The sequence below is a fragment of the Anabrus simplex genome, chromosome 2, assembly GCF_040414725.1.
Source record: "Anabrus simplex isolate iqAnaSimp1 chromosome 2, ASM4041472v1, whole genome shotgun sequence".
Taxonomy (NCBI): domain Eukaryota; kingdom Metazoa; phylum Arthropoda; class Insecta; order Orthoptera; family Tettigoniidae; genus Anabrus; species Anabrus simplex.
The window spans coordinates 560,136,253-560,158,049 of NC_090266.1; the positions used below are offsets into that span (position 1 = coordinate 560,136,253).

A 21,797-nucleotide genomic window follows, 5' to 3' on the forward strand; every position below is an offset into this window, starting at 1 on the left:
GCATTTGATAGGGTGGATCATGGGAGACTACTGGCAAAAATGAGTGCAACTGGACTAGACAAAAGAGTGACTGAATGGGTTGCTATATTTCTAGAAAATAGATCTCAGAGAGTTAGAGTAGGTGAAGCTTTGTCTGACCCTGTAATAGTTGAGAGGGGAGTTCCTCAGGGCAGTGTTATCGGACCTTTATGTTTTCTTATATATATAAATGATATGAGTAAAGGAGCGGAATCGGAGGTAAGGCTTCTTGCGGATGATGTTATTCTCTATAGAGTGATAAATAAGTTACAAGATTGTGAGCAACTGCAACGTGACCTCGAAAATATTGTGAGATGGACAGCAGGCAATGGTATGTTGATAAACGGGGCTAAAAGTCAGGTTGTGAGTTTCACAAATAGGAAAAGTCCTCTCAGTTTTAATTACTGCGTTGATGGGGTGAAAGTACCTTTTGGGGATTATTGTAAGTATCTAGGTGTTAATATAAGGAAAGATCTTCACTGGGGTAATCACATAAATGGGATTGTAAATAAAGGGTACTGATCTCTGCACATGGTTATGAGGGTGTTTAGGGGTTGTAGTAAGGATGTAAAGGAGAGTGCATATAAGTCTCTGGTAAGACCCCAACTAGAGTATGGTTCCAGTGTATGGGACCCTCACCAGGATTACCTGATTCAAGAACTGGAAAAAATCCAAAGAAAAGCAGCTCGATTTGTTCTGGGTGATTTCCGACAAAAGAGTAGCGTTACTAAAATGTTGCAATGTTTGGGTTGGGAAGAATTGAGAGAAAGAAGAAGAGCTGCTCGACAAAGTGGTATGTTCCGAGCTGTCAGCGGAGAGATGGCGTGGAATGACATTAGTAGACGAATAGGTTTGAATGGCGTCTATAAAAGTAGGAAAGATCACAATATGAAGATAAAGTTGGAATTCAAGAGGACAAACTGGGGCAAATATTCATTTATAGGAAGGGGAGTTACGGATTGGAATAACTTACCAAGGGAGATGTTCAATAAATTTCCAAATTCTTTGAAATCATTTCGGAAAAGGCTAGGAAAGCAACATATAGGGAATCTGCCACCTGGGTGACTGCCCTAAATGCAGATCAGTATTGACTGATTGATTCCCATGACATCTCTACCACAAATATTATAATAAATATTTATAGATCCACCTGTTCAATACAATCCACTATTTCATTTGGTTAAAATTTATACATAATACATAAGTCATAGATACATGTTTCACCCCTTTTTTTTAACGTGCATCATCAGCCTATACCAATCTTACAAATTATTGGATGTGGGATCTTCCTAATCTTATGAACTATAGAGTAAAATGTTGGACAATGATCTCGTAAAATGTTATACTGTAACATCTAAAATAGGGATATTGCACAGAAAGTATGTTAAAAATACTGTGAATTAATGGTTCTGAAGATCATAACGTGGTTAATCATGATTATTTGAGCGTTTAAAACCAAAATGGATCCTCTTCTTATACATCATTAGGATTGTAACGGCCTTGAGCGTAAAAGCACAATCATCCAAGGGGATGTTTACTCCATTCCCATAGCATGAGATCAAGATAGTAAAATCAATGTCAGTTATTTAAAATAGAAGTGTGAACGTATCAAATGTGTTAAAATATGTACGGTTGAATTAACAGAGAGTCGTAAAAAAGAAGATGGAACTTCCTGTTGGAGACGTTGCTAATGATAAAATGTTGTGTCAAAGCTAGCTGATGTCAGTGTTTAGTTATTTTAGCACGGTAATCAACTGGATCCAAAAGACGGTCAAGTGGGTGTTATTAACCCTGTTGAAACATTTGTTTGAAGGAATGATCGAGTTTTTACCTGAAACAAAATGTTAAAGAGAGTTAGTTAAATGGTATTGTGCATGAGGCTTCCTGTATGTCAAAAATGCCTAAGGTGTACTCGTACGGTATGTGTTAAGTGTAACAGTTCAACAACAATAAAGGTGTTTCAATTTATTCCACCTATTCAATACTTATATTTTCACTTATAGTTGTTACATAATTAAATTCTTAGTTACATGGGACATGTTTCGCCCTCAATTAAGGGCATCTTCAGCCTAAATACAATAATCAAAAATACAACTAAATTAAAAGTGGAAGTTAAATACAATCATCAAGAATACAACTAAAATAAAAAGTGGAAGTTAAAAGTTTAGTCTGTTATTAAAATTCGGAACAATAAAAATGTGAAAAATGATAAAATAAAAAGATGCTAATGGAAAACTGTCTTATGATTAAACTATAATCTTGTCGGAGACTAAAACTTCTATTAAAATTCTAATTAAAACAGTTCATATAAAATATTGGAAAATCAAAGTGGTAGTAATAAAAAGCCAACGACATGAGGGCGAGTACACAAGCATAAACTTGATTGTCATGAATACAATCTTTTCAAGGCCGCTGATGAAATTCGTAGCAAGTAAGGCAGAAGCGTCTATTGAAAAATTGTAAGAGGCCGTTAGCACCGGTAGGTAATAAAATGGCTGAATCCTTGCCAGAAAATGTCAACGGATGCAGAAATAAGTTTTCTGTAAGAGAAGGAAAAGAAGAAATAAGAAATTGAACGTAAGGAGAGAATTCAGTCTTACATAATTTTGAAACAGATGAGGACTTACATGTAAGTGGAAGTTGTTATTTGTTAACTACTGTTGAGTTGGTTGCTGCCCGTCTGTTGGCTCTGAGTCTGGTGTTATAACTGTGCTGCAGAGGCGGTAGTGAACTCGGAGGGGAAGGAATAGGGGAGTGCGGAAGGGAGGAGAGGATGGGTGGAGTCAAATGTGACGAGGCTGACAAAGGGGCGGAGTCAACTGCATTGCTGGAAGTAGGCCTAATATCTGTAGGTATGGGAGGAGTATTAGGGTTTGAAGAATTAAATATATTAGGTATCCTAAATTTATTCGAACTAACTGACTTTAATAATTCCGGCATTAATTCATGTAGCATACTTTTGTTTCAAAATTATGTAAGACTGAATTCTCTCCTTACGTTCAATTTCTTATTTCTTCTTTTCCTTCTCTTACAGAAAACTTATTTCTGCATCTGTTGACATTTTCTGGCAAGGATTCAGCCATTTTATTACCTACCGGTGCTAACGGCCTCTTACAATTTTTCAATAGACGCTTCTGCCTTACTTGCTACGAATTTCATCAGCGGCCTTGAAAAGATTGTATTCATGACAATCAAGTTTATGCTTGTGTACTCGCCCTCATGTCGTTGGCTTTTTATTACTACCACTTTGATTTTCCAATATTTTATATGAACTGTTTTAATTAGAATTTTAATAGAAGTTTTAGTCTCCGACAAGATTATAGTTTCATCATAAGACAGTTTTCCATTAGCATCTTTTTATTTTATCATTTTTCACATTTTTATTGTTCCGAATTTTAATAACAGACTAAACTTTTAACTTCCACTTTTTATTTTAGTTGTATTTTTGATGATTGTATTTAACTTCCACTTTTAATTTAGTTGTATTTTTGATTATTGTATTTAGGCTGAAGATGCCCTTAATTGAGGGCGAAACATGTCCCATGTAACTAAGAATTTAATTATGTAACAACTATAAGTGAAAATATAAGTATTGAATAGGTGGAATAAATTGAAACACCTTTATTGTTGTTGAACTGTTAGAAATTTTTCAATACGGACCTAAAATGAGGTTTATGACATGTAATGTGTTAAGTGTGTCGGGCTGTTCCAGCAACGCTAGCTTGACTGACCTTTCTACTTCTAGTATTATAACGGTGTGGCTGAGGCGGTGAAGGACACGGAGGGGAGAAGGGGGGGGGGGGGGGGGTCCTTGAGCGCAGGTGGTGGTGTTAGAGGGCTGTTAGGAGCAGGATTGGCGGGCCTAACATTCGGAGATGTAGTGGGAGCTTTAGTACAAAACGTTCTAAAAGTCTGCGGGATTGTATTATGTTTCGAATTCACAATACCTAATAACTTTGGAGTTAGCTCATATAAAGGATTTTTTGCCTCCGTGGCTTCAATAAGATAGTGGTCTTTGTTATAGTTACTTGTAATTGCCCATGACATATCGAAACTCGCACTTTCGAGTTTTGAAGCGATCTTGATGTGAGTGTAAGTGACTACTATAACTTGGAAATAATTCTCTAAACCCATGGATAAATAGTGAAAATATCAAGCTTGGTTGATATTTTTTTTTTTTTGCTAAGGGCTTTACGTCGCACCGACACAGATAGGTCTTATGGCGACAATGGGATGGGAAAGGCCTAGGAGTTGGAAGGAAGTGGCCGTGGCCTTAATTAAGGTACAGCCCCAGCATTTGCCTGGTGTGAAAATGGAAAACCACGGAAAACCATCTTCAGGGCTGCCGATAGTGGGATTCGAACCTACTATCTCCCGGATGCAAGCTCACAGCCGCGCGCCTCTACGCGCACGGCCAACTCGCCCGGTATTATTATTATTATTATCATTATTAGCATTATTATTATTATTATTATTATTATTATTATTATTATTATTATTATTATTATTATTATTATCTGTGTAGTTATGTACAGACTTTATTTGGTATAAATCGTGGTTGTATCATTTATTATTTGTGTATTGTATGATTTGCTTTTTTTAACAAAACATGTGAGGTTATGTTACGATACGTGTTCTGTATGTACATTAATACGCTTTTATTTAATGTAAGAACATGTAATTAATAGTATATAATTTATTATTACCTGTAAATATGCTGTATAAGTCCAATGTAATGTTGTGCAACACAGGGTAAGGTTCCAGAACAACACACCTTTCTCACTAGAGGTTTATAGAATGTTCGATCCATTTGTACATAGGTTATTGAAGACTCGAGAAAACAAGTTGTGTCGTACACTTCTAGAAGCCTGGCCAGGCAGGGTATATAAGGAGACAGTCGTGGGTAGTGGAGTGGAGTTGTTTGGTAATTGGTTCACATGCTAATGTGGTCTTCTTCTTATTGTTATAAATATTTTTCCTCTTCGAGTCAGTTCAAAATGACAGTTAATTAGTGTGGGTGTATATGTGTATGTAATTTGTAAATAAAATAGTGTACACAATTGACAACATCCCGTGTGTGCGTCTTTGTATTTACGAAAATCTAAGCAAATTGAAACACTGTTGAATTCAAGACGGCAGTCACAGTCATTCTATCGCATTTGGCCAAGTTTAACCTCCACATAATTCACGGTCAAAGAGTGTGACCATAAAGCAATGTTTAATAATCCACCAGTCCAAAATATAAGGCTTCAGCTGACAGTTGTTTCAGAAATAATACACAGATACTTCCATGGATCCCGGTACACATCTTTTCATATTTGTTGTCTGGTTTTCTTTTATGTCTGTTGTTTAATAAGCCCTTGTGGAAAAGGTTATCGTATTTGTTCTCTTGTCTTTCTTCATGCCTACTAATGCTCTTATCTGATCTTTAGAAATGGTGGATGACCTATATTTTTCACTGTACCTGTACATACACAATGTAAAAAGCATGCATGTCGCAACAAAATAGATACCAAGTGTTTACATATCCCTGTAGGATATGTTTATTCGTGTATTCAGTAGTACGTTTTCTCGCTTAAAACATTCTCTTTCCTTGTACCCTGCAGAAACATCTGACTGAGGTGTTACTGCATGTCATTATTGTGATGTTTAGGCAAATTACCTATAGTTTTAATCCGTTTCTGGATTTTCTGTTTTCCCGTATTTTAAAATATTTTATGAGTGATACCTCCAAAAATGGAGAATCGAGATTCCACTGTACATATTTATCTACTGATGATGTTAAACATCAGCTCACTTTATGTATTTGCTTACTACTTCGGTAACTGAAAATTCATAACAAAGAGAAAATTCATGAGGCCCTACCACTTCCTAAACCTCATACTGTTACACAAAATAATGTTAACATTCAAGAAATAGCAAAATGGGTCAGGCTATGACTATGCAATGTGTTTGGTATGAGGGCACCATTGAAAATAAGAAGGCAATAGAACAATTAGATTGGAGATGAAGGACATTAGGAAGACTGGGAAGGGGGTATGGAGGACATAATGATTCTATTCGTGGGAAACTTCAGAGAGGCACCAAAAGCTGTAGCAGGTGGGACAAGAGCGAATAACGTGCAAACTACTCATAGCCAGCAACTGAGAGGCTATTTCTCACGACCAGCTCACGTGTACTTTTTTTCCATTTACCAAAGCCACCTCCATGGCCAACTCGTCGAAAACAGGTATGATAGCTAGTCTGCAATAAAATATGAAGTACTGGATATTTTTGGGCAATTTATTTATCAGATTCTACATACTAGGCAGTATCCACCATTTTGTACAGAAGGCCTTGGGAGGGGGCCAGCTAGCTAGCTCCAACCGTGAGAGAAGTCACCAAATTACGGCCCCGCCATCTCACTACTACAGGCAACCGGCCAGACACAAGTCAGGCATGCATTAGCTTGCCCTGCTGCTACCACCACTACTGCCATACGCCATTGCATCACTAGATATCTCTTGGCAGTGTAGAAACAACAAGGAAAGTTTAACAGACGATCAGACTTCGAGAGGTTCCCACGGGCTTCCACTCCTGCAAAGCATCTGGAGGGGCCAGCCTCCCTACAAATGACAGGCCGGATGAGATTGAGACAGTTCAGTGTGAGGTCATACAGTGAACGATTGCTACCGTGGAGTGTTCTCCAGCAAGTGGGAAGGTTTGGATCTGTGAGTGTCAGTGTTGCTGTGGAGTGAGTGCTGTTGTAAACGAACAGACAGCAAATACGAATAGTGCAGCTGAGCGACGTGAGACCAAAGATAGAAGACCGCTGTTTGAGTGTGAATCTGGTACGGCATTCAGACTTTTGTGACTGTGTTGCGCATGCATTGTGGATTGTATTACTGAGTGGGGTGTGTAGTGTAATTGTTTTTCAGTGCTAATGTGACTGAGCTGTGGGAACAGAGAGGTTGTGTAACTGTATAGCAATTAGTGATGATAATTCTTAGAATAAATGCTACCATTATTCTGTGTGTTTATCTATCACACCACTATTACAATACCTACAACTACTTTTCCATATAATTCCCCTTGTTATTTAAGGATTTGTCATAGTATGTAATAAGTTTTGGCAGATCATCATCATACAAGTCCGCCACTAACGAGGAAAGCCATTCCTGAACCATCATTTTCCCTTTGTTATTGGAAAGTAATTGCTTCCTGGCAAAAAATCTTTTCAGATGCAAGATAATGGTAGTCATCAAGTGTAAGGTTAGAGTTGTAGGGTGGTGGGGAAGACGTGGTTAGATGATTCAATTATTGCAAGCCAAAGGATCTGATAAGAGCTTGCATTTAATGAGTAGTGTAGGGCCTCGCATTATCATCAAGCAAAAAAATTCCAAAAGACGGAAGCATCACGATTTAGTCTGCATTGCATGGTCAAGTCCCTCTTAAGTCTGACAATACATAGTTCACCCCAGCGGCAGCAGCAAACAAGTGGCTGTCCTAAAATATGGTCACCATTCATTTGCAATTACAAAACGTCCATTTAAACATCCCTGTTTTTGGCAATGATGTGAGTCACCACTCCACTAATTGCTACTTGAATCCATTAGTGCGGAAAATCCAGGAAAATTTGATTGAGAATAAAACTCGAAACTGTCAGAGGTGCAATTAACACTGTGGGCTTGCATCCGGGAGGTAGTGGGTTCGAACCCCACTGTCGGCCGCCCTGAAAATGGCTATCCATGGTTTCCCATTTTCACACCAGCCGAATGCTGGGGCTGTACCTTAATTAAGGCCATGGCCACTTCCTTCCCACTCCTAGCCCTTTCCTATCCCATCATCACTGTAAGACCTATCTGTGTTGGTGTGACATAAAGCAGATCATTTAAAAAACAAAAAAAAGGGGAAACTGTCCGTTTTCACTAATTCTGACATCCAACATATGCACATCACCTGTGATTACAGACAGGTCAGCCCAAACTCTGCCATCACTCACAGCACTGTATGTAATTACAGATCTTCCATCAATGTCACTTTTCTTGACATCAAAAACCATAAAAAAATGACCTTATTGCACACATAGCAGGCCCTCAATCACAAAGTAAAAAAAAGCATAAAAACTACATTTTACAATTTGCTTAACTTCACAATGACACAGACAGGTATTACAGTGAGGATGGGAGAGAAAAGGGGTGGGAAAGAAGAGCCCATGACATTGAGCTACAGCCCTGATAAAATTTGTCAGGAAAGCCCACACAATCATGCCATTTGATCAAGGAAGCATATAGGTATCATACAGGAATGAGATCTTAGCATGACTGTTATTGTATCAGAGAATTATTAGAAATCCATAAGCTGCTTGAAATTTTAGAAAGCATTAAATTTTACAATTTTGCTTTACACTGAAAAGATGCAGATAAGCATTATGGGGGGGATTTCAATACATTTCCTGATCAAATGACAATTGTGTGGGCTTTCCTGACAAATTTTATCAAGAGGAATTTGTATTTCATCTTCACAGAGGGTATCTTTAAACATCAACTTTATATTTACAGCTTTTTAAAAAAATGTTAATTGCAAATAATGAATGTTCACACATGTTATACATGATAATTGTACTTCTACATCAATTTAACAACTAGTACAAATCAGGTGAGAAAATGCACATCATCTGTTTAATGATGATGAGATTTTCAATGTTCTTTTTCATACCGACTTTCTGAATGATACTTTCTACTGAAACTTTTTTTTTTTAGAATTGGCTTCATGTCGCAGCAACCAGATCTGTCTTACGGTGATGATGGGACAGGAAAGGGCTAGGAGAGGGAAGGAAGCAGCAGTGGCCTTAATTAAGGTACAGCCACAGCATTTGCCTGGTGTGAAAATGCGAAAACACTGAAAACCATCTTCAGGGCTGCCAACAGTGGGGTTTGAACTCACTATATCCTGAACGTAAGCTCAGAAGATATGAGTCCCTTACCACACTGCCAATTCGCTCGGTCTGAAATATTTTATTAATTAGTCTTTCCTGATATTCATAATATTCTTCCATTTGATAAATTTGTTAAATTCCATTCTTATTTGTCTTAACCCCTTAAGCGGGGAGCTCGGTTCACACTAGCTCACTCCCAGGTGGGGAGCGATTTCCCTGATTGAAGAAAATATTTAATTACTTGATTAAAAACAATCTTAGACTAAAATGATCTACTGAAGGGCCAAAAGAGAAATATTTACTTGAATATAATGTATTTCATTGTTGAAAAATTCAATTATTTTAATTTTTCAATACTTTGTGCAAAAACGTACTAAGTGCTTTCACACAGTGAAATCGAGATTGCTTCTTCCTAATAGCAAAACTCTGGTTTTTGTTTATACAGTAACTTTCACCTGAATATTTTAGGTAGTTTACTATCAATCTCTGCCTGTAAATAAATCTGTCTGTATATGTAAATTGTAGATTTACAAGGTTTACATGTACTTAAAAGATGTACAGTGGAATAAATTATAATACTCACGAATTTTTCTGTTATGTTGAAAGCGCTTTAGAGGGCCTCCCTACAATTCATAAGTGACATAAATGGACTATATTACACTACAATACAGGTAATATTTACAGTATTTACAGTCTTCACAGTGTTATGATTTTTACAGCTGTTCATTATGATACAAATGGAAGCAGGTCATGTTATATAACCTGTCTCGCCTTAGCATAATTTATATAATTCCATTCCGAAACGCGATCGTTTTCTTGTTATGTAAACTTTCCACCCTAGCCACCCTTTCCATAGAAAGAGGTTGTCATCAATTGACATTTTGCCATCAGGGTTATAAGCTTCCGAAAATGTTGCTAACAGGTGGTCAAATATTGGATTTATCTCGTATACTTTGGGAGGAAGTTGTGCATTATTCACCTCATTGCCAGAGATATGTAAAAAGCTGTGGAAGAAAATAATATAATAATAATAATAATAATAATAATAATAATAATAATAATAATAATAATGTTATTGGCTTCAGGTCCCACTAACTACTTTTATGGTTTTCGGAGACACTGAGGTGCCAGAATTTAGTCCCGCAGGAGTTCTTTTGCATGCCAGGAGGCCAACGTATTTGAGCACCTTCAAATACCACCGATCTGAGCCAGAATCGAACCTGCCAAGTTGGGGTCAGGAGGCTGACCAGGCCACTCAATCTGGCGATAAAAAGGTCTCTTCTGTGTCATCAGTTCATAGAAAGTAGGCGTAGTGAACAAGCGATTGAGATAAATAGTGTCCTAATTTAGGTTTCTCTACAATCCCCTGCAGCAACATTATGGCCATAATAAGCTTTATTTCGTCCTTATTTGTCCGGACACGGTCTTGATCTCGATTCCTTCCTTTCGTCTTACTAAACTGGGATTTATGTGCGATTTCCTGCTCGGCATCTTTTGTCTGTTCAGCTATGTTCTGGCATATCTCGTCATAAGAAAGGAATTACAATATTTCGCTCAGTTTTGTTTTCCCTAAAAACACTCTTTTTACATCACGATGGAAATTTGGATCAAAGCGAGAATTTCTTTGTCCATTTTCAGTATAAGTTGACGAAGAACTTGCAATGGTTGGATTGTAATCAGTATTATCGTCACAACTGTCACTGTCATGATCGCTACTTGAACTGGAATTGAACACGTTATCTCTTTTGCGACCGCTGAACATTCGCATCAGCTACGTCCAAACCCTATATATTCGAGCTTGCAGTACTTTTTCCAGGTAAATTCCTGTCACTTACGATTTCCCCTTCGGCAGAACTTGCTTCATAATATCACAATTCTCCCCACTAAATTCCAACATTTTGTTTATCATGACCCGTAAATCGTCTTCCTCTAACAGTGGGGGCCGGTAATTCGTTATAGATATTTTAGCGGAAAAAATGTAAGAAAAACGATCGAATAGAACCCTGGTCTTAGCAGTTTGGCCGGAAAACATGAAATAGGACTGTATTACGTATGCGTACGATAATAAAATGCTGTGTAACTCGCGATAAACACACACTCCAGCCGTGAAGGATGAACTCAAGACTGGGGATAATAAATCAGGTCACAGTTCTAAAATGTCATCAGAGAAGTCTGTTCCGTGTCATAATCTCTAGAAATCCCTTCTACAGCAATATTATTACATCCAAGGGACGATTAGGCGATGAGCTAAAGATTCAGCGCGGAGCTATTAGGCCTTAGGTCGTTCTTGCCCGGACTCAGCTGTGTTCTTTATGTTGCAACTCGTGGATGACACATTTGTATTGGGATAACATCATTGCAAGTTATGAATCTCATTCCGTATTGACGGTTATCACTTTACAAAAGAAAATATTTATAAAATCCTCCTATCAATACAATTCAAGTCATCTGTTAGATGAAGCAAAGTCTATACATGTTTCAGCCTAATCTCAAGGCCATCTTCAGTAGTAAAACAATGATTACATAATATACAAACAAATTAAAAAACGTAATGATGTGAAGTGACAGTGATCATGATTAGTGAGTTAAAAACACATTGAGGTGCAAAGTCCTCTCGTCTAATAGATCTTGCTGACTGTTAAATCAACACAGATACACAGTAAGCCACACACAGGCTTAGTTGTCAATGTGACTTGAGACCGACAAGGTTATCTCCATTCGAGACGACAACTTTTAGTTACAAATGTTACACGTTTTATTCGTAGTATTGATGGTCTCACTACACTCCTCAGCATAGTGTTTTATTTAACAGTCAGCAAGATCTATTAGATGAGAGGACTTTGCACCTCAATGTGTTTTTAACTCACTAATCATGATCACTGTCACTTCACATCATTACGTTTTTTAATTTGTTTGTATATTATGTAATCATTGTTTTACTACTGAAGATGGCCTTGAGATTAGGCTGAAACATGTATAGACTTTGCTTCATCTAACAGATGACTTGAATTGTATTGATAGGAGGATTTTATAAATATTTTCTTTTGTAAAGTGATAACATCATTGAAAAAATTCACATCAGAGGGCAGACTCATCCAGAATACGCTGCTAAAAAGGAAATAAACCTCTGCAGGCAGGCAACTGAGAAAAAAAATATAATTCGAATCGGCGGATATATCTGCGGTCCCCACCGAACAAGCGACTTGTAGCCGCGGATCTCGCCACTTCGCCCACCGAAGGGGTTAATGGCTCTATGCACAATAAAAAATACTGTACACTTCCATGTAACAACAGTCAATGTCCACATATGACCATCTAGTTATTCATCGAAAGAAAAAGTCGGTAGCAAACGTATTAGGGGGATAAAACAAGTATGATGAATAAAATATTATTTTCCTATGGTATTGACTAGCCTAATAAGTAACTTATAAAATGTACAATGTTGAATACCTGGGAGCTTACCTTCATTCATTAATATGTTGGGATTCATTATTGTCACCAGCTGATGGAGTAAATCAGGTTGAGACTCAAACAGTTCTGGAGCAGCTTTCTTCATTGCTGCTTCAAAGCATTCTGCTTTACCACCTGGAACTCCGTACCAAGTTTTCGGTTCACCCCTAGCAAGTCAACAAGCAGATAATAGTGTTATTCAAAGACATTTGGTGACACACTTACAAAATTACACAACTGACAAAGTTGTAAGCAAAACAATTAATTAATATTTGTTTAATGTTCCTTGAACTGCTACACAAATTAAGGGAGTCCAGGTTGTCAAGAATTTTCTCCTATAGGAGTTCTTTTACATTGCAAGTGTCAAAGAGATGTAATTTTTAGCACCTGCAAATGCCACTGATCTCAGTACGACCCGAACCCACTAAAAGGAAAATAAATGCTTGACAGCCTAACAATGGAATATAACTATGACAAACATTATCAGTAACATCCCGAGTGAAGTACTGATGCCTACGGCACAGTGGGACTTCTTGTCTGTTAGAGAAAATGTGGATCCAAGTACAGGGGCAGTCAGGTTATTTGTGCTCCTAGGTAGTTAAGGCCGCAGCCCCACCCTCAAGCGACCAACATTGGTTCTATTAACTGACATGTCTCTGTGATTGTCAATTATATGATTAGGGGTTGATTCCAAAAGAAACAGTTATTAGTACTACAGAAGAAAATCTGACAATTTATCTCTAGAATTAAATTTCAAAATCCTTTATTTTAAACACTGTTTCGCCATTCACAAAGTCTTTCGCCTTCCTTTGAAGTTGACAAATTCGTTAATTAGGTCCTCGTCATAACAGCCTCATCAGTCAAAAGTTCTCCTTTGATGTGAAGAATCGCTAATGAGTTGAACTGTTTATTGCTCGTAGTTGAACGAAGAGGGTATGATTTAACTCCTTTAAGAGCAGAGAATTGCATTCAGATGAACAGTCTGTAACTGCAGTGCAAGAAACATCCTAAGCACAATGTCTTCATTCGGAAATGCAGTATGCAACTATTCTTGCAGTGTACATTTACTCACTTCAGTAGTGTACCCTTATTTCCCTACATCATAAAATGAACAGAAAAGTGAATACACTCTTTGCCACTTGGAAAAGATGGCTCCAAGTCACTTTTAAATCATATGCTCAGTCTTTCTGCATGCTTGGAAATAACCTTGGGAGAAATTTCAGTGAAGTAGTCTAATATTATGAAAGTGTCAGTCAACAATTTATACATTTGTAGTCTTATCTTAACTCAGCTCTCAATTTGTCGAGAATAATAAAAATGTACCAAATTTAAACTTGGCTCTTCCAGTTGTTATAACTTCACTCACCCTATCTTCATCTGCCTCTAAGTTTATGCTTTATAGACTGAATGACAGCAGATTCATATTATAAGCCACTTCCACCACCCCTTCTTCACAGCAGTCAAACACACCACAAATCAAATTTGGAAATTTAATAACCAAGTTGTGCAGTACATCTACTTGTTCAATATCTATATCTACACTTCATAATTTTGCACTAACACTTCCTAAATGTTTTAAAATGTCCTACCAAATTTCTAACAACACGGTTCCCAGCCAGAAAGTCAAAATAATTTCCCTGACTTTCCCTGAACAAAATATTGTATTTTCCTGACAAAAATTTGGCATTTGCATAATTTTTAACAGCCTCCTCCACCCCCATTAGCTGTCCAACACACACCTGTACACAATATTTATTAGTCAAATAGGAAATACAATGGAATCTCAATTCTCCCTTTTTGGTGGGACCACAGGGAAAAAACGGGCAACATGGGAAAACTGAAAATCCGGGAATGAATGAACCATCAACAATTTGGCTAAATATCACAAAAATGAAATAGGTATAATTATAATCTCACAAACAATGGTTAGTAATACTAGCTGCCATCCTCGGGGGCCTGGGTTCGATTCCCGGTATTGCTAGAAATTTAAGAAAGGCAGGAGGGCTGATATGTGGTTGAAATGGTACATGCAGCTCAGCTCCAATGGGAGTGTGCCTGAAAAGATGCACTAACTTAGGATGAGGACACTAGATTACATTTTTAACATCTTACAAACCCTCCTAAACCAAATCAAACCAAACCAAAACCACAGCCCCAATGGACCTTTGCCTACCAAGCAACCGTTGCCCAGCCCCAAGACCTGCCGATTATGAGGTGACGCATGGTCAGTGTGACTACCCCTCTCGACCATTTTTCCTGGCTCTCTAGACCGGAGTTGTCATCTCACCATTCTATAGCTCCTTAATTAAAGGTAATTGTATCCGAGTAGACCTGGAACCAGCCCTTGTATCCAGGTTAAAATGCCTGATCTGGCCAGGAATCGAACCCAGGCACTCCGGGTGAGAGGTAGGCAAGTTAGACCGCGGGACTGGCTTCAAACATTAATTACTGGCGAGTTAAAAATCTTGAAACTTTACATTCCGGTTTAACGAGGAAACTTCATCAGTTTCCCATGAAAACTTCTTTCAGTTCACAACTTTGATCGGCCAAACTTCAAAAAATCTAATAACGCCAAGCCAAACAACAATCGACCACAAGTAGTTTTTAATTCTCTAGTCCAACACAATCAAGCACATTACATAAGAAAGCGCCCAACATGATGGTGTTATCCTTTTTTTTTTCTTTTTTTTTTTTCTTCCATTGTAATTTGGTCACCGGTATAGGACATACTGTTCATAGCTCCTAGAAATCTTGTACCGCGTAAATTAGGCCTGCATCGACTTTTATAGGTTATGTTGAACTAGAGAATATGGTTTGGAATGTAAGTATCAATTCTCAAAAGTTCTCGAATGCTTTATATTCAATTCAGCCAGTCACTAATCACAATCAAATTGGAAAGAAAAAAACATCATCAAAACTTCAGAAATTACGGTTATTCATGACCTTGAGCTCAGCTGGAAAGCACGCTCGCTGTACAAGTCATTATAAGTGAGAAATGACACAAACATTTTTAATGTAACGTGTGCAAATAAAACGACTGAGGTTTTTATAACACTTTAACACAAAAACGTAAAGTACAACAACAACAACAACAATAATAATAATAATAATAATAATAATAATAATAATAATAATAATTGTAATTGTACCGGTTGGCACACCTCTACACCGCACTTTTGAATTTTCCGCCTTAAAGTACTCCCCTACAGCAGAAACGCGGAACCTTAAAAACTGAATTATCTTAAAAGTTTCTCAGAAGATGTCATTGTGTTAATTTCGAACTGCTTTTGTTTACTAATTATCAAGAAGTGTGGTCATTCTTTGATAGATGTCTCTACAAAAACTATGACCATGCACCCTGGTGCGAAGGGGTAGAACTTTATTTGAAGAAATTTTGTATTTATAAGTTTGTTCCTTACTAAATTTCGTTCTTTCATTTGTGGGTTGGCAATATAAATCTTTTCTTTCCGCCAGTTTTGAAGTTAGCCAATCAGTAATTTCTGTCATTAATTTTCAGCCAATTGTATCTTTCTTCAATTTTGATGTGTAACTGTAAGCTACCCAATAAACGACTGGGTGTGTGTTAATTATTCATGAAAGGTCTCGAATTTTCCCCGAGAGCATAAAAACTGCTGATTTTCCTGGCTCTCTGCCACTTCAACAACATCTAGCTTAGTGTATGGAAGTATAGCAGGGGGCGGGTAGCGCCTCTTCCTTTGGGCAGCAGCTCTTCAACAAAGGTAATGGCCTTTTAACATCTTTATTTCTTGCTAGCTCAGCAGGTTAACCCTCGGGGAAGGTCCGAAACCTTTTCAATGTAACCTACCTGCCTAAAAATGTAACTTAGTGCCGGCTTATGCAAACTTTTCTTATTACTTTAACTGTAAATCGGAGATAGAGAGTGCTTTACCCTCTCAAGCTCCCCTTCATTTTGATTTGAGGTGACTACGTTTTCATAACCGATTTTCTACTCTGATGGGGTGAAAGTTCCATTTGGGGATCATTGTAAGTATCTAGGTGTTAATATAAGGAAAGATCTTCACTGGGGTAATCACATAAATGGGATTGTAAATAAAGGGTACCGATCTCTACACATGGTTATGAGGGTGTTTAGGGGTTGTAGTAAGGATGTAAAGGAGAGTGCATATAAGTCTCTGGTAAGACCCCAACTAGAGTATGGTTCCAGTGTATGGGACCCTCACCAGGATTACCTGATTCAAGAACTGGAAAAAATCCAAAGAAAAGCAGCTCGATTTGTTCTGGGTGATTTCCGACAAAAGAGTAGCGTTACAAAAATGTTGCAATGTTTGGGTTGGGAAGAATTGAGAGAAAGAAGAAGAGCTGCTCGACTAAGTGGTATGTTATAGATGTTGATTCCCATAGGGAATCTGAAATATTTGTCCTGAATGAGCAAATTTATAATACCAATATAAATGGTCCGTTATTGGACATTATAAATTTTCCAGCTAGCTCATTCTTGGTTGCCAGCGTTTCGCCCTCGTGTGCTAGGGTGGGCTCATCAGTTGGTACCTAGCACACCTACCAATACGCTGGCTAGTGCATACCGTGGAGGCCACTGCGTAGGCTAACTGGAGCCACCGGCAGTGCCAATGCACTAAGAGACTTTGTCTCATCACGAAAAATTGATGCCTGCTTGGCCATCAGATGATATAGATGTTGATTCCCATAGGGAATCTGAAATATTTGTCCTGAATGAGCAAATTTATAATACCAATATAAATGGTCCGTTATTGGACATTATAAATTTTCCAGCTAGCTCATTCTTGGTTGCCAGCGTTTCGCCCTCGTGTGCTAGGGTGGGCTCATCAGTTGGTACCTAGCACACCTACCAATACGCTGGCTAGTGCATACCGTGGAGGCCACTGCGTAGGCTAACTGGAGCCACCGGCAGTGCCAATGCACTAAGAGACTTTGTCTCATCACGAAAAATTGATGCCTGCTTGGCCATCAGATGATATAGATGTTGATTCCCATAGGCCTCCACGGTATGCACTAGCCAGCGTATTGGTAGGTGTGCTAGGTACCAACTGATGAGCCCACCCTAGCACACGAGGGCGAAACGCTGGCAACCAAGAATGAGCTAGCTGGAAAATTTATAATGTCCAATAACGGACCATTTATATTGGTATTATAAATTTGCTCATTCAGGACAAATATTTCAGATTCCCTATGGGAATCAACATCTATATCATCTGATGGCCAAGCAGGCATCAATTTTTCGTGATGAGACAAAGTCTCTTAGTGCATTGGCACTGCCGGTGGCTCCAGTTAGCCTACGCAGTGGCCTCCACGGTATGCACTAGCCAGCGTATTGGTAGGTGTGCTAGGTACCAACTGATGAGCCCACCCTAGCACACGAGGGCGAAACGCTGGCAACCAAGAATGAGCTAGCTGGAAAATTTATAATGTCCAATAACGGACCATTTATATTGGTATTATAAATTTGCTCATTCAGGACAAATATTTCAGATTCCCTATGGGAATCAACATCTATATCATCTGATGGCCAAGCAGGCATCAATTTTTCGTGATGAGACAAAGTCTCTTAGTGCATTGGCACTGCCGGTGGCTCCAGTTAGCCTACGCAGTGGCCTCCACGGTATGCACTAGCCAGCGTATTGGTAGGTGTGCTAGGTACCAACTGATGAGCCCACCCTAGCACACGAGGGCGAAACGCTGGCAACCAAGAATGAGCTAGCTGGAAAATTTATAATGTCCAATAACGGACCATTTATATTGGTATTATAAGTGGTATGTTCCGAGCTGTCAGCAGAGAGATGGCGTGGAGTGACATTAGTAGACGAATAGGTTTGAATGGCGTTTATAAAAGTAGGAAAGATCACGATATGAAGATAAAGTTGGAATTCAAGAGGACAAACTCGGGCAAATATTCATTTATAGGAAGGGGAGTTAGGGATTGGAATAACTTACCAAGGGAGATGTTCAATAAATTTCCAATTTCTTTGAAATCATTTCGGAAAAGGCCAGGAAAGAAACAGATAGGGAATCTGCCACCTGGGCGACTGCCCTAAATGCAGATCAGTATTGATTGAGTATTGAGTAATGTATTAAAATTTTCTTATACGAGTCACCTCCCTAGTGTGGGAATAGCCCCTGTTTAATCGGCCTAGTGCCCCTTAGGTTTTAACAAGTGTTCGTGTAGGAGTGCAAGTACACGCCTCCATTCTGCTTTGTATTTTGGGCCATTTACTTATCCTATTATTTTTCAACGAAGGCCCAGTAGATTGGGTACAAGATACCCCTGTTTAATTTTAAGTTGTGCCTTGATGGCAATCATGTGTAAAAGTCTGGTATTGCCTTTAATAGGCTTGAAAAATTGAGAGCGGGTCAGCTCTTTCTTGTGTTTGAAAAGTGCCTCTGGGAGGCTCGAGGTTAAAAGTAGGGAGCAAGTGCTCCTTGAATGAAAGGGTTTTCTGCCCTTTGGTAATATGTGGTTGTGAGCTGAGAGCTCAGGAATTGTAAAAGGTGCGGCTCGAAGCCCAGATCGTTAAAATATCTCTATATCTTGGATTTCCTGGTCTTGTACCTGATTTGTTAAGTTCTTGTTATTTGTTGTATGTTCAAATCCTATATCAAATCTGTTAAGCTTGGCTGTTTTGAAAATATAACCTTTAATGAAATTTTAATTCATTTCTCGGTTTTGTAGTTAGACCCATTCCAGCCCGCACCTTCTTTCACCTCTGCTGTTCCATGGGTAACCCCGTAATAATAATGAGCTGTCAGAAAATAATGAATGTTAATACATTTTATTTATACATGAATAATAAAAGTATTACTATTAAAATTACATGCCTTTGCTGGCAGGATGTAGTGTTTACAGCACACTAAGTCTTCTGGTATGGGCTAGAGTAAATTTGTTACTTTCATTGACCTGTCTCAGTCTCATTCTTGGCTTTGACAATATGAAAGTGACCGAGGTATGAGCGATGCCAGTAATGCCATTCCTTATGCAGCCAGTCCCTGTTATGAATGGTGTGAAAATATCGCTCATAGGGTCGGTTGGTGCATGCATTTCTGTGGACTTGACAGACTGATATGCAGTAGCAACTTCTGGCTCGGTGAGGAAAGCGACGGGAAACTACCTCACTCCTCACTACCCTAGTATGCCTCTTCAGTGACACCTACGCTATCTATGACAGCTGTTGGTGGAGCTGTAGAGGATCAAACAAGCCTTCGGGCTGAATACCCAACATACATACATTAAAATTACGAATGAACACACAATGTTTGAAATAATGTAAAAACAAAAAAACAAAACAATGCAGCACAACAACAAATTTACCCGTAATTTTTTTCTAGTTTCAAGTATAATTTATTCTTATAAAAAAATTTCACCTAGTCAATACATTCTTTTTCCAATGGATATATTTACATTTCATTAAGACCCTACTTGGGCCATAACCAAATTCATTAATAGAATACGTATTGTTTTAGGATATTTCTACTAAAACATGTATTTATATGATTATGGCTGATGACCCCGAGTAGGGTCCCAACTAGTCCCAAGCGACTTAATGTAATGTAAATATATGCATTGCAAAAAGAATTTATTGAATAGGTGGAAAAATTTTATAAGAATAAATTATACGTAATCCCAGTTCAATACGGATCAATCAAAAATGAAATTTATAACCCTTGATGGTTTCAAGTACGCGTACTTTTTCTTCAATTCTGGCTTCACATCCTTGCCACTGCATTCTTTTAACATTTTTTTTTCGTCTTCCAACTTTCTTATTTCATCACTTATTCTTAGTTTCTCAGCTTTTTTCTGTCCTCTTCTTTGACCTTCATGCATGTCTTCTCCAAGTAATCCTGGTATTTCTTATGAGCACATCTCACCAATAACAACATTCTAAGATTAATTGGTAGGCACTGACACCACCATAGTACAAAACGTAATCATACACTTGCCTTTGTGCAATAATTGACCCCTCATCAATGTTTTCTACCAACCTGTGTCCTGCATAACGTGATACTGGACAGAGATGGGGTAGGGTGCGATGAACTTGTGCAAGATCCAGAAATCTTCAAACACTTAAATGACACAGATGACTATAATGCTTAAGGAAATGTGAATGCCTCAAGAGATAAATTTAAAGATTATTTTACCAGGGACTCTGTTACACAGTGATGTAGACTATACAGTGGTGAAAGTTTCATTTTTGAACATTCTATCTCAAAATGTTGTTAGGGGTTATCATTTAACGAAGGGATCAAGTTGAAATTTTTATTTGTAACTTAGCTACAAATATTCACTTGGTTAGGTGAGAATATCTTAAGTAAGCCTGGTTAGATTAGTATGAATTCAGTTAATATTTTTATTATGTTCTTGAAATCCAATTTGTTTTATTGCAGTAATATTTTTAAAAACTGAAGCATTTGGGGTGTGGGTGTGGGTGTGTATGTGTGTGTGTGTGTGTGTGAGAGAGAGAGAGAGAGAGAGAGCGCGCGTGCACGTGTGCGTGCGTGTGAAGTAATTTTCTTTTACAGTTATTTCTGACACTTGAATTTACAACTTTGTAACTCCATTAAAAAATTATTTTACTACCTTTAAGGGAAAATGATGGCTGAATAGTTGTGAAATTTTAAAACATGGAATATTTCACACAGGCAATGAAAATATGCATACACATTTTTAAAAAGTTTCAGTGATATTGCTGGTGATACCCCTATTTCTTGTTGACACAATAACCTTTTGAGAAAATGTAAGGATTTTTTTTACCTATTGGACCATGAGGAAACATTTTTTTAAATCCAGAGAGACACCACTTACAGTTTTTACACACACTTTTTAGGGCATAAGGACTCGCGCAGTGTCTTTATGCTTTTTCCTTCTTTTACTTTTATGAGTGCAAAGGATCACTTTAATCGGTCGATTATCCAAGTCTATTTGAAGGGACTGTTTGGGCCTTGCAGTCCTCCCACCACATTTTTTTATATGTTCCTATCTTCATGTCCTTTCTGATGTTGAAAATGTGTGTTATAAGTGTGAAGCAGTTGTGTGTCTCCTGGATTTTTTGTTTGATTTTATCTTATGTGTGGTATCTTCATTCTGTTGTAGTACTTTCTGAGTTGAGATTATTCTGCACCAGTAGTTTCTTTTTTTTGCTAGGGGCTTTACGTCGCACCGACACAGATAGGTCTTATGGCGACGATGGGATAGGAAAGGCCTAGGAGTTGGAAGGAAGCGGCCATGGCCTTAATTAAGGTACAGCCCCAGCATTTGCCTGGAGTGAAAATGGAAAACCACGGAAAACCATCTTCAGGGCTGCCGATAGTGGGATTCGAACCTACTATCTCCCGGATGCAAGCTCACAGCCGCGTGCCTCTACGCGCACGGCCAACTCGCCCGGTACCAGTAGTTTCAGAA

The 21,797-nt window shown here is 38.2% G+C and overlaps 1 protein-coding gene across 1 annotated transcript in view; it reads right to left on the reverse strand.

Annotated features, from left to right (window-relative positions):
• The window catches only part of LOC136864226 (lysine-specific demethylase 5A), an 843,789-nt gene that overhangs the window by 564,366 nt on the left and 257,626 nt on the right, over positions 1-21,797 (reverse strand). Inside the window, exon 11 of the mRNA XM_067140948.2 lies at positions 12,398-12,552. Coding sequence (XP_066997049.2) covers positions 12,398-12,552 — 155 coding nt within the window. The remainder of the gene's footprint in view (positions 1-12,397; positions 12,553-21,797) is intronic.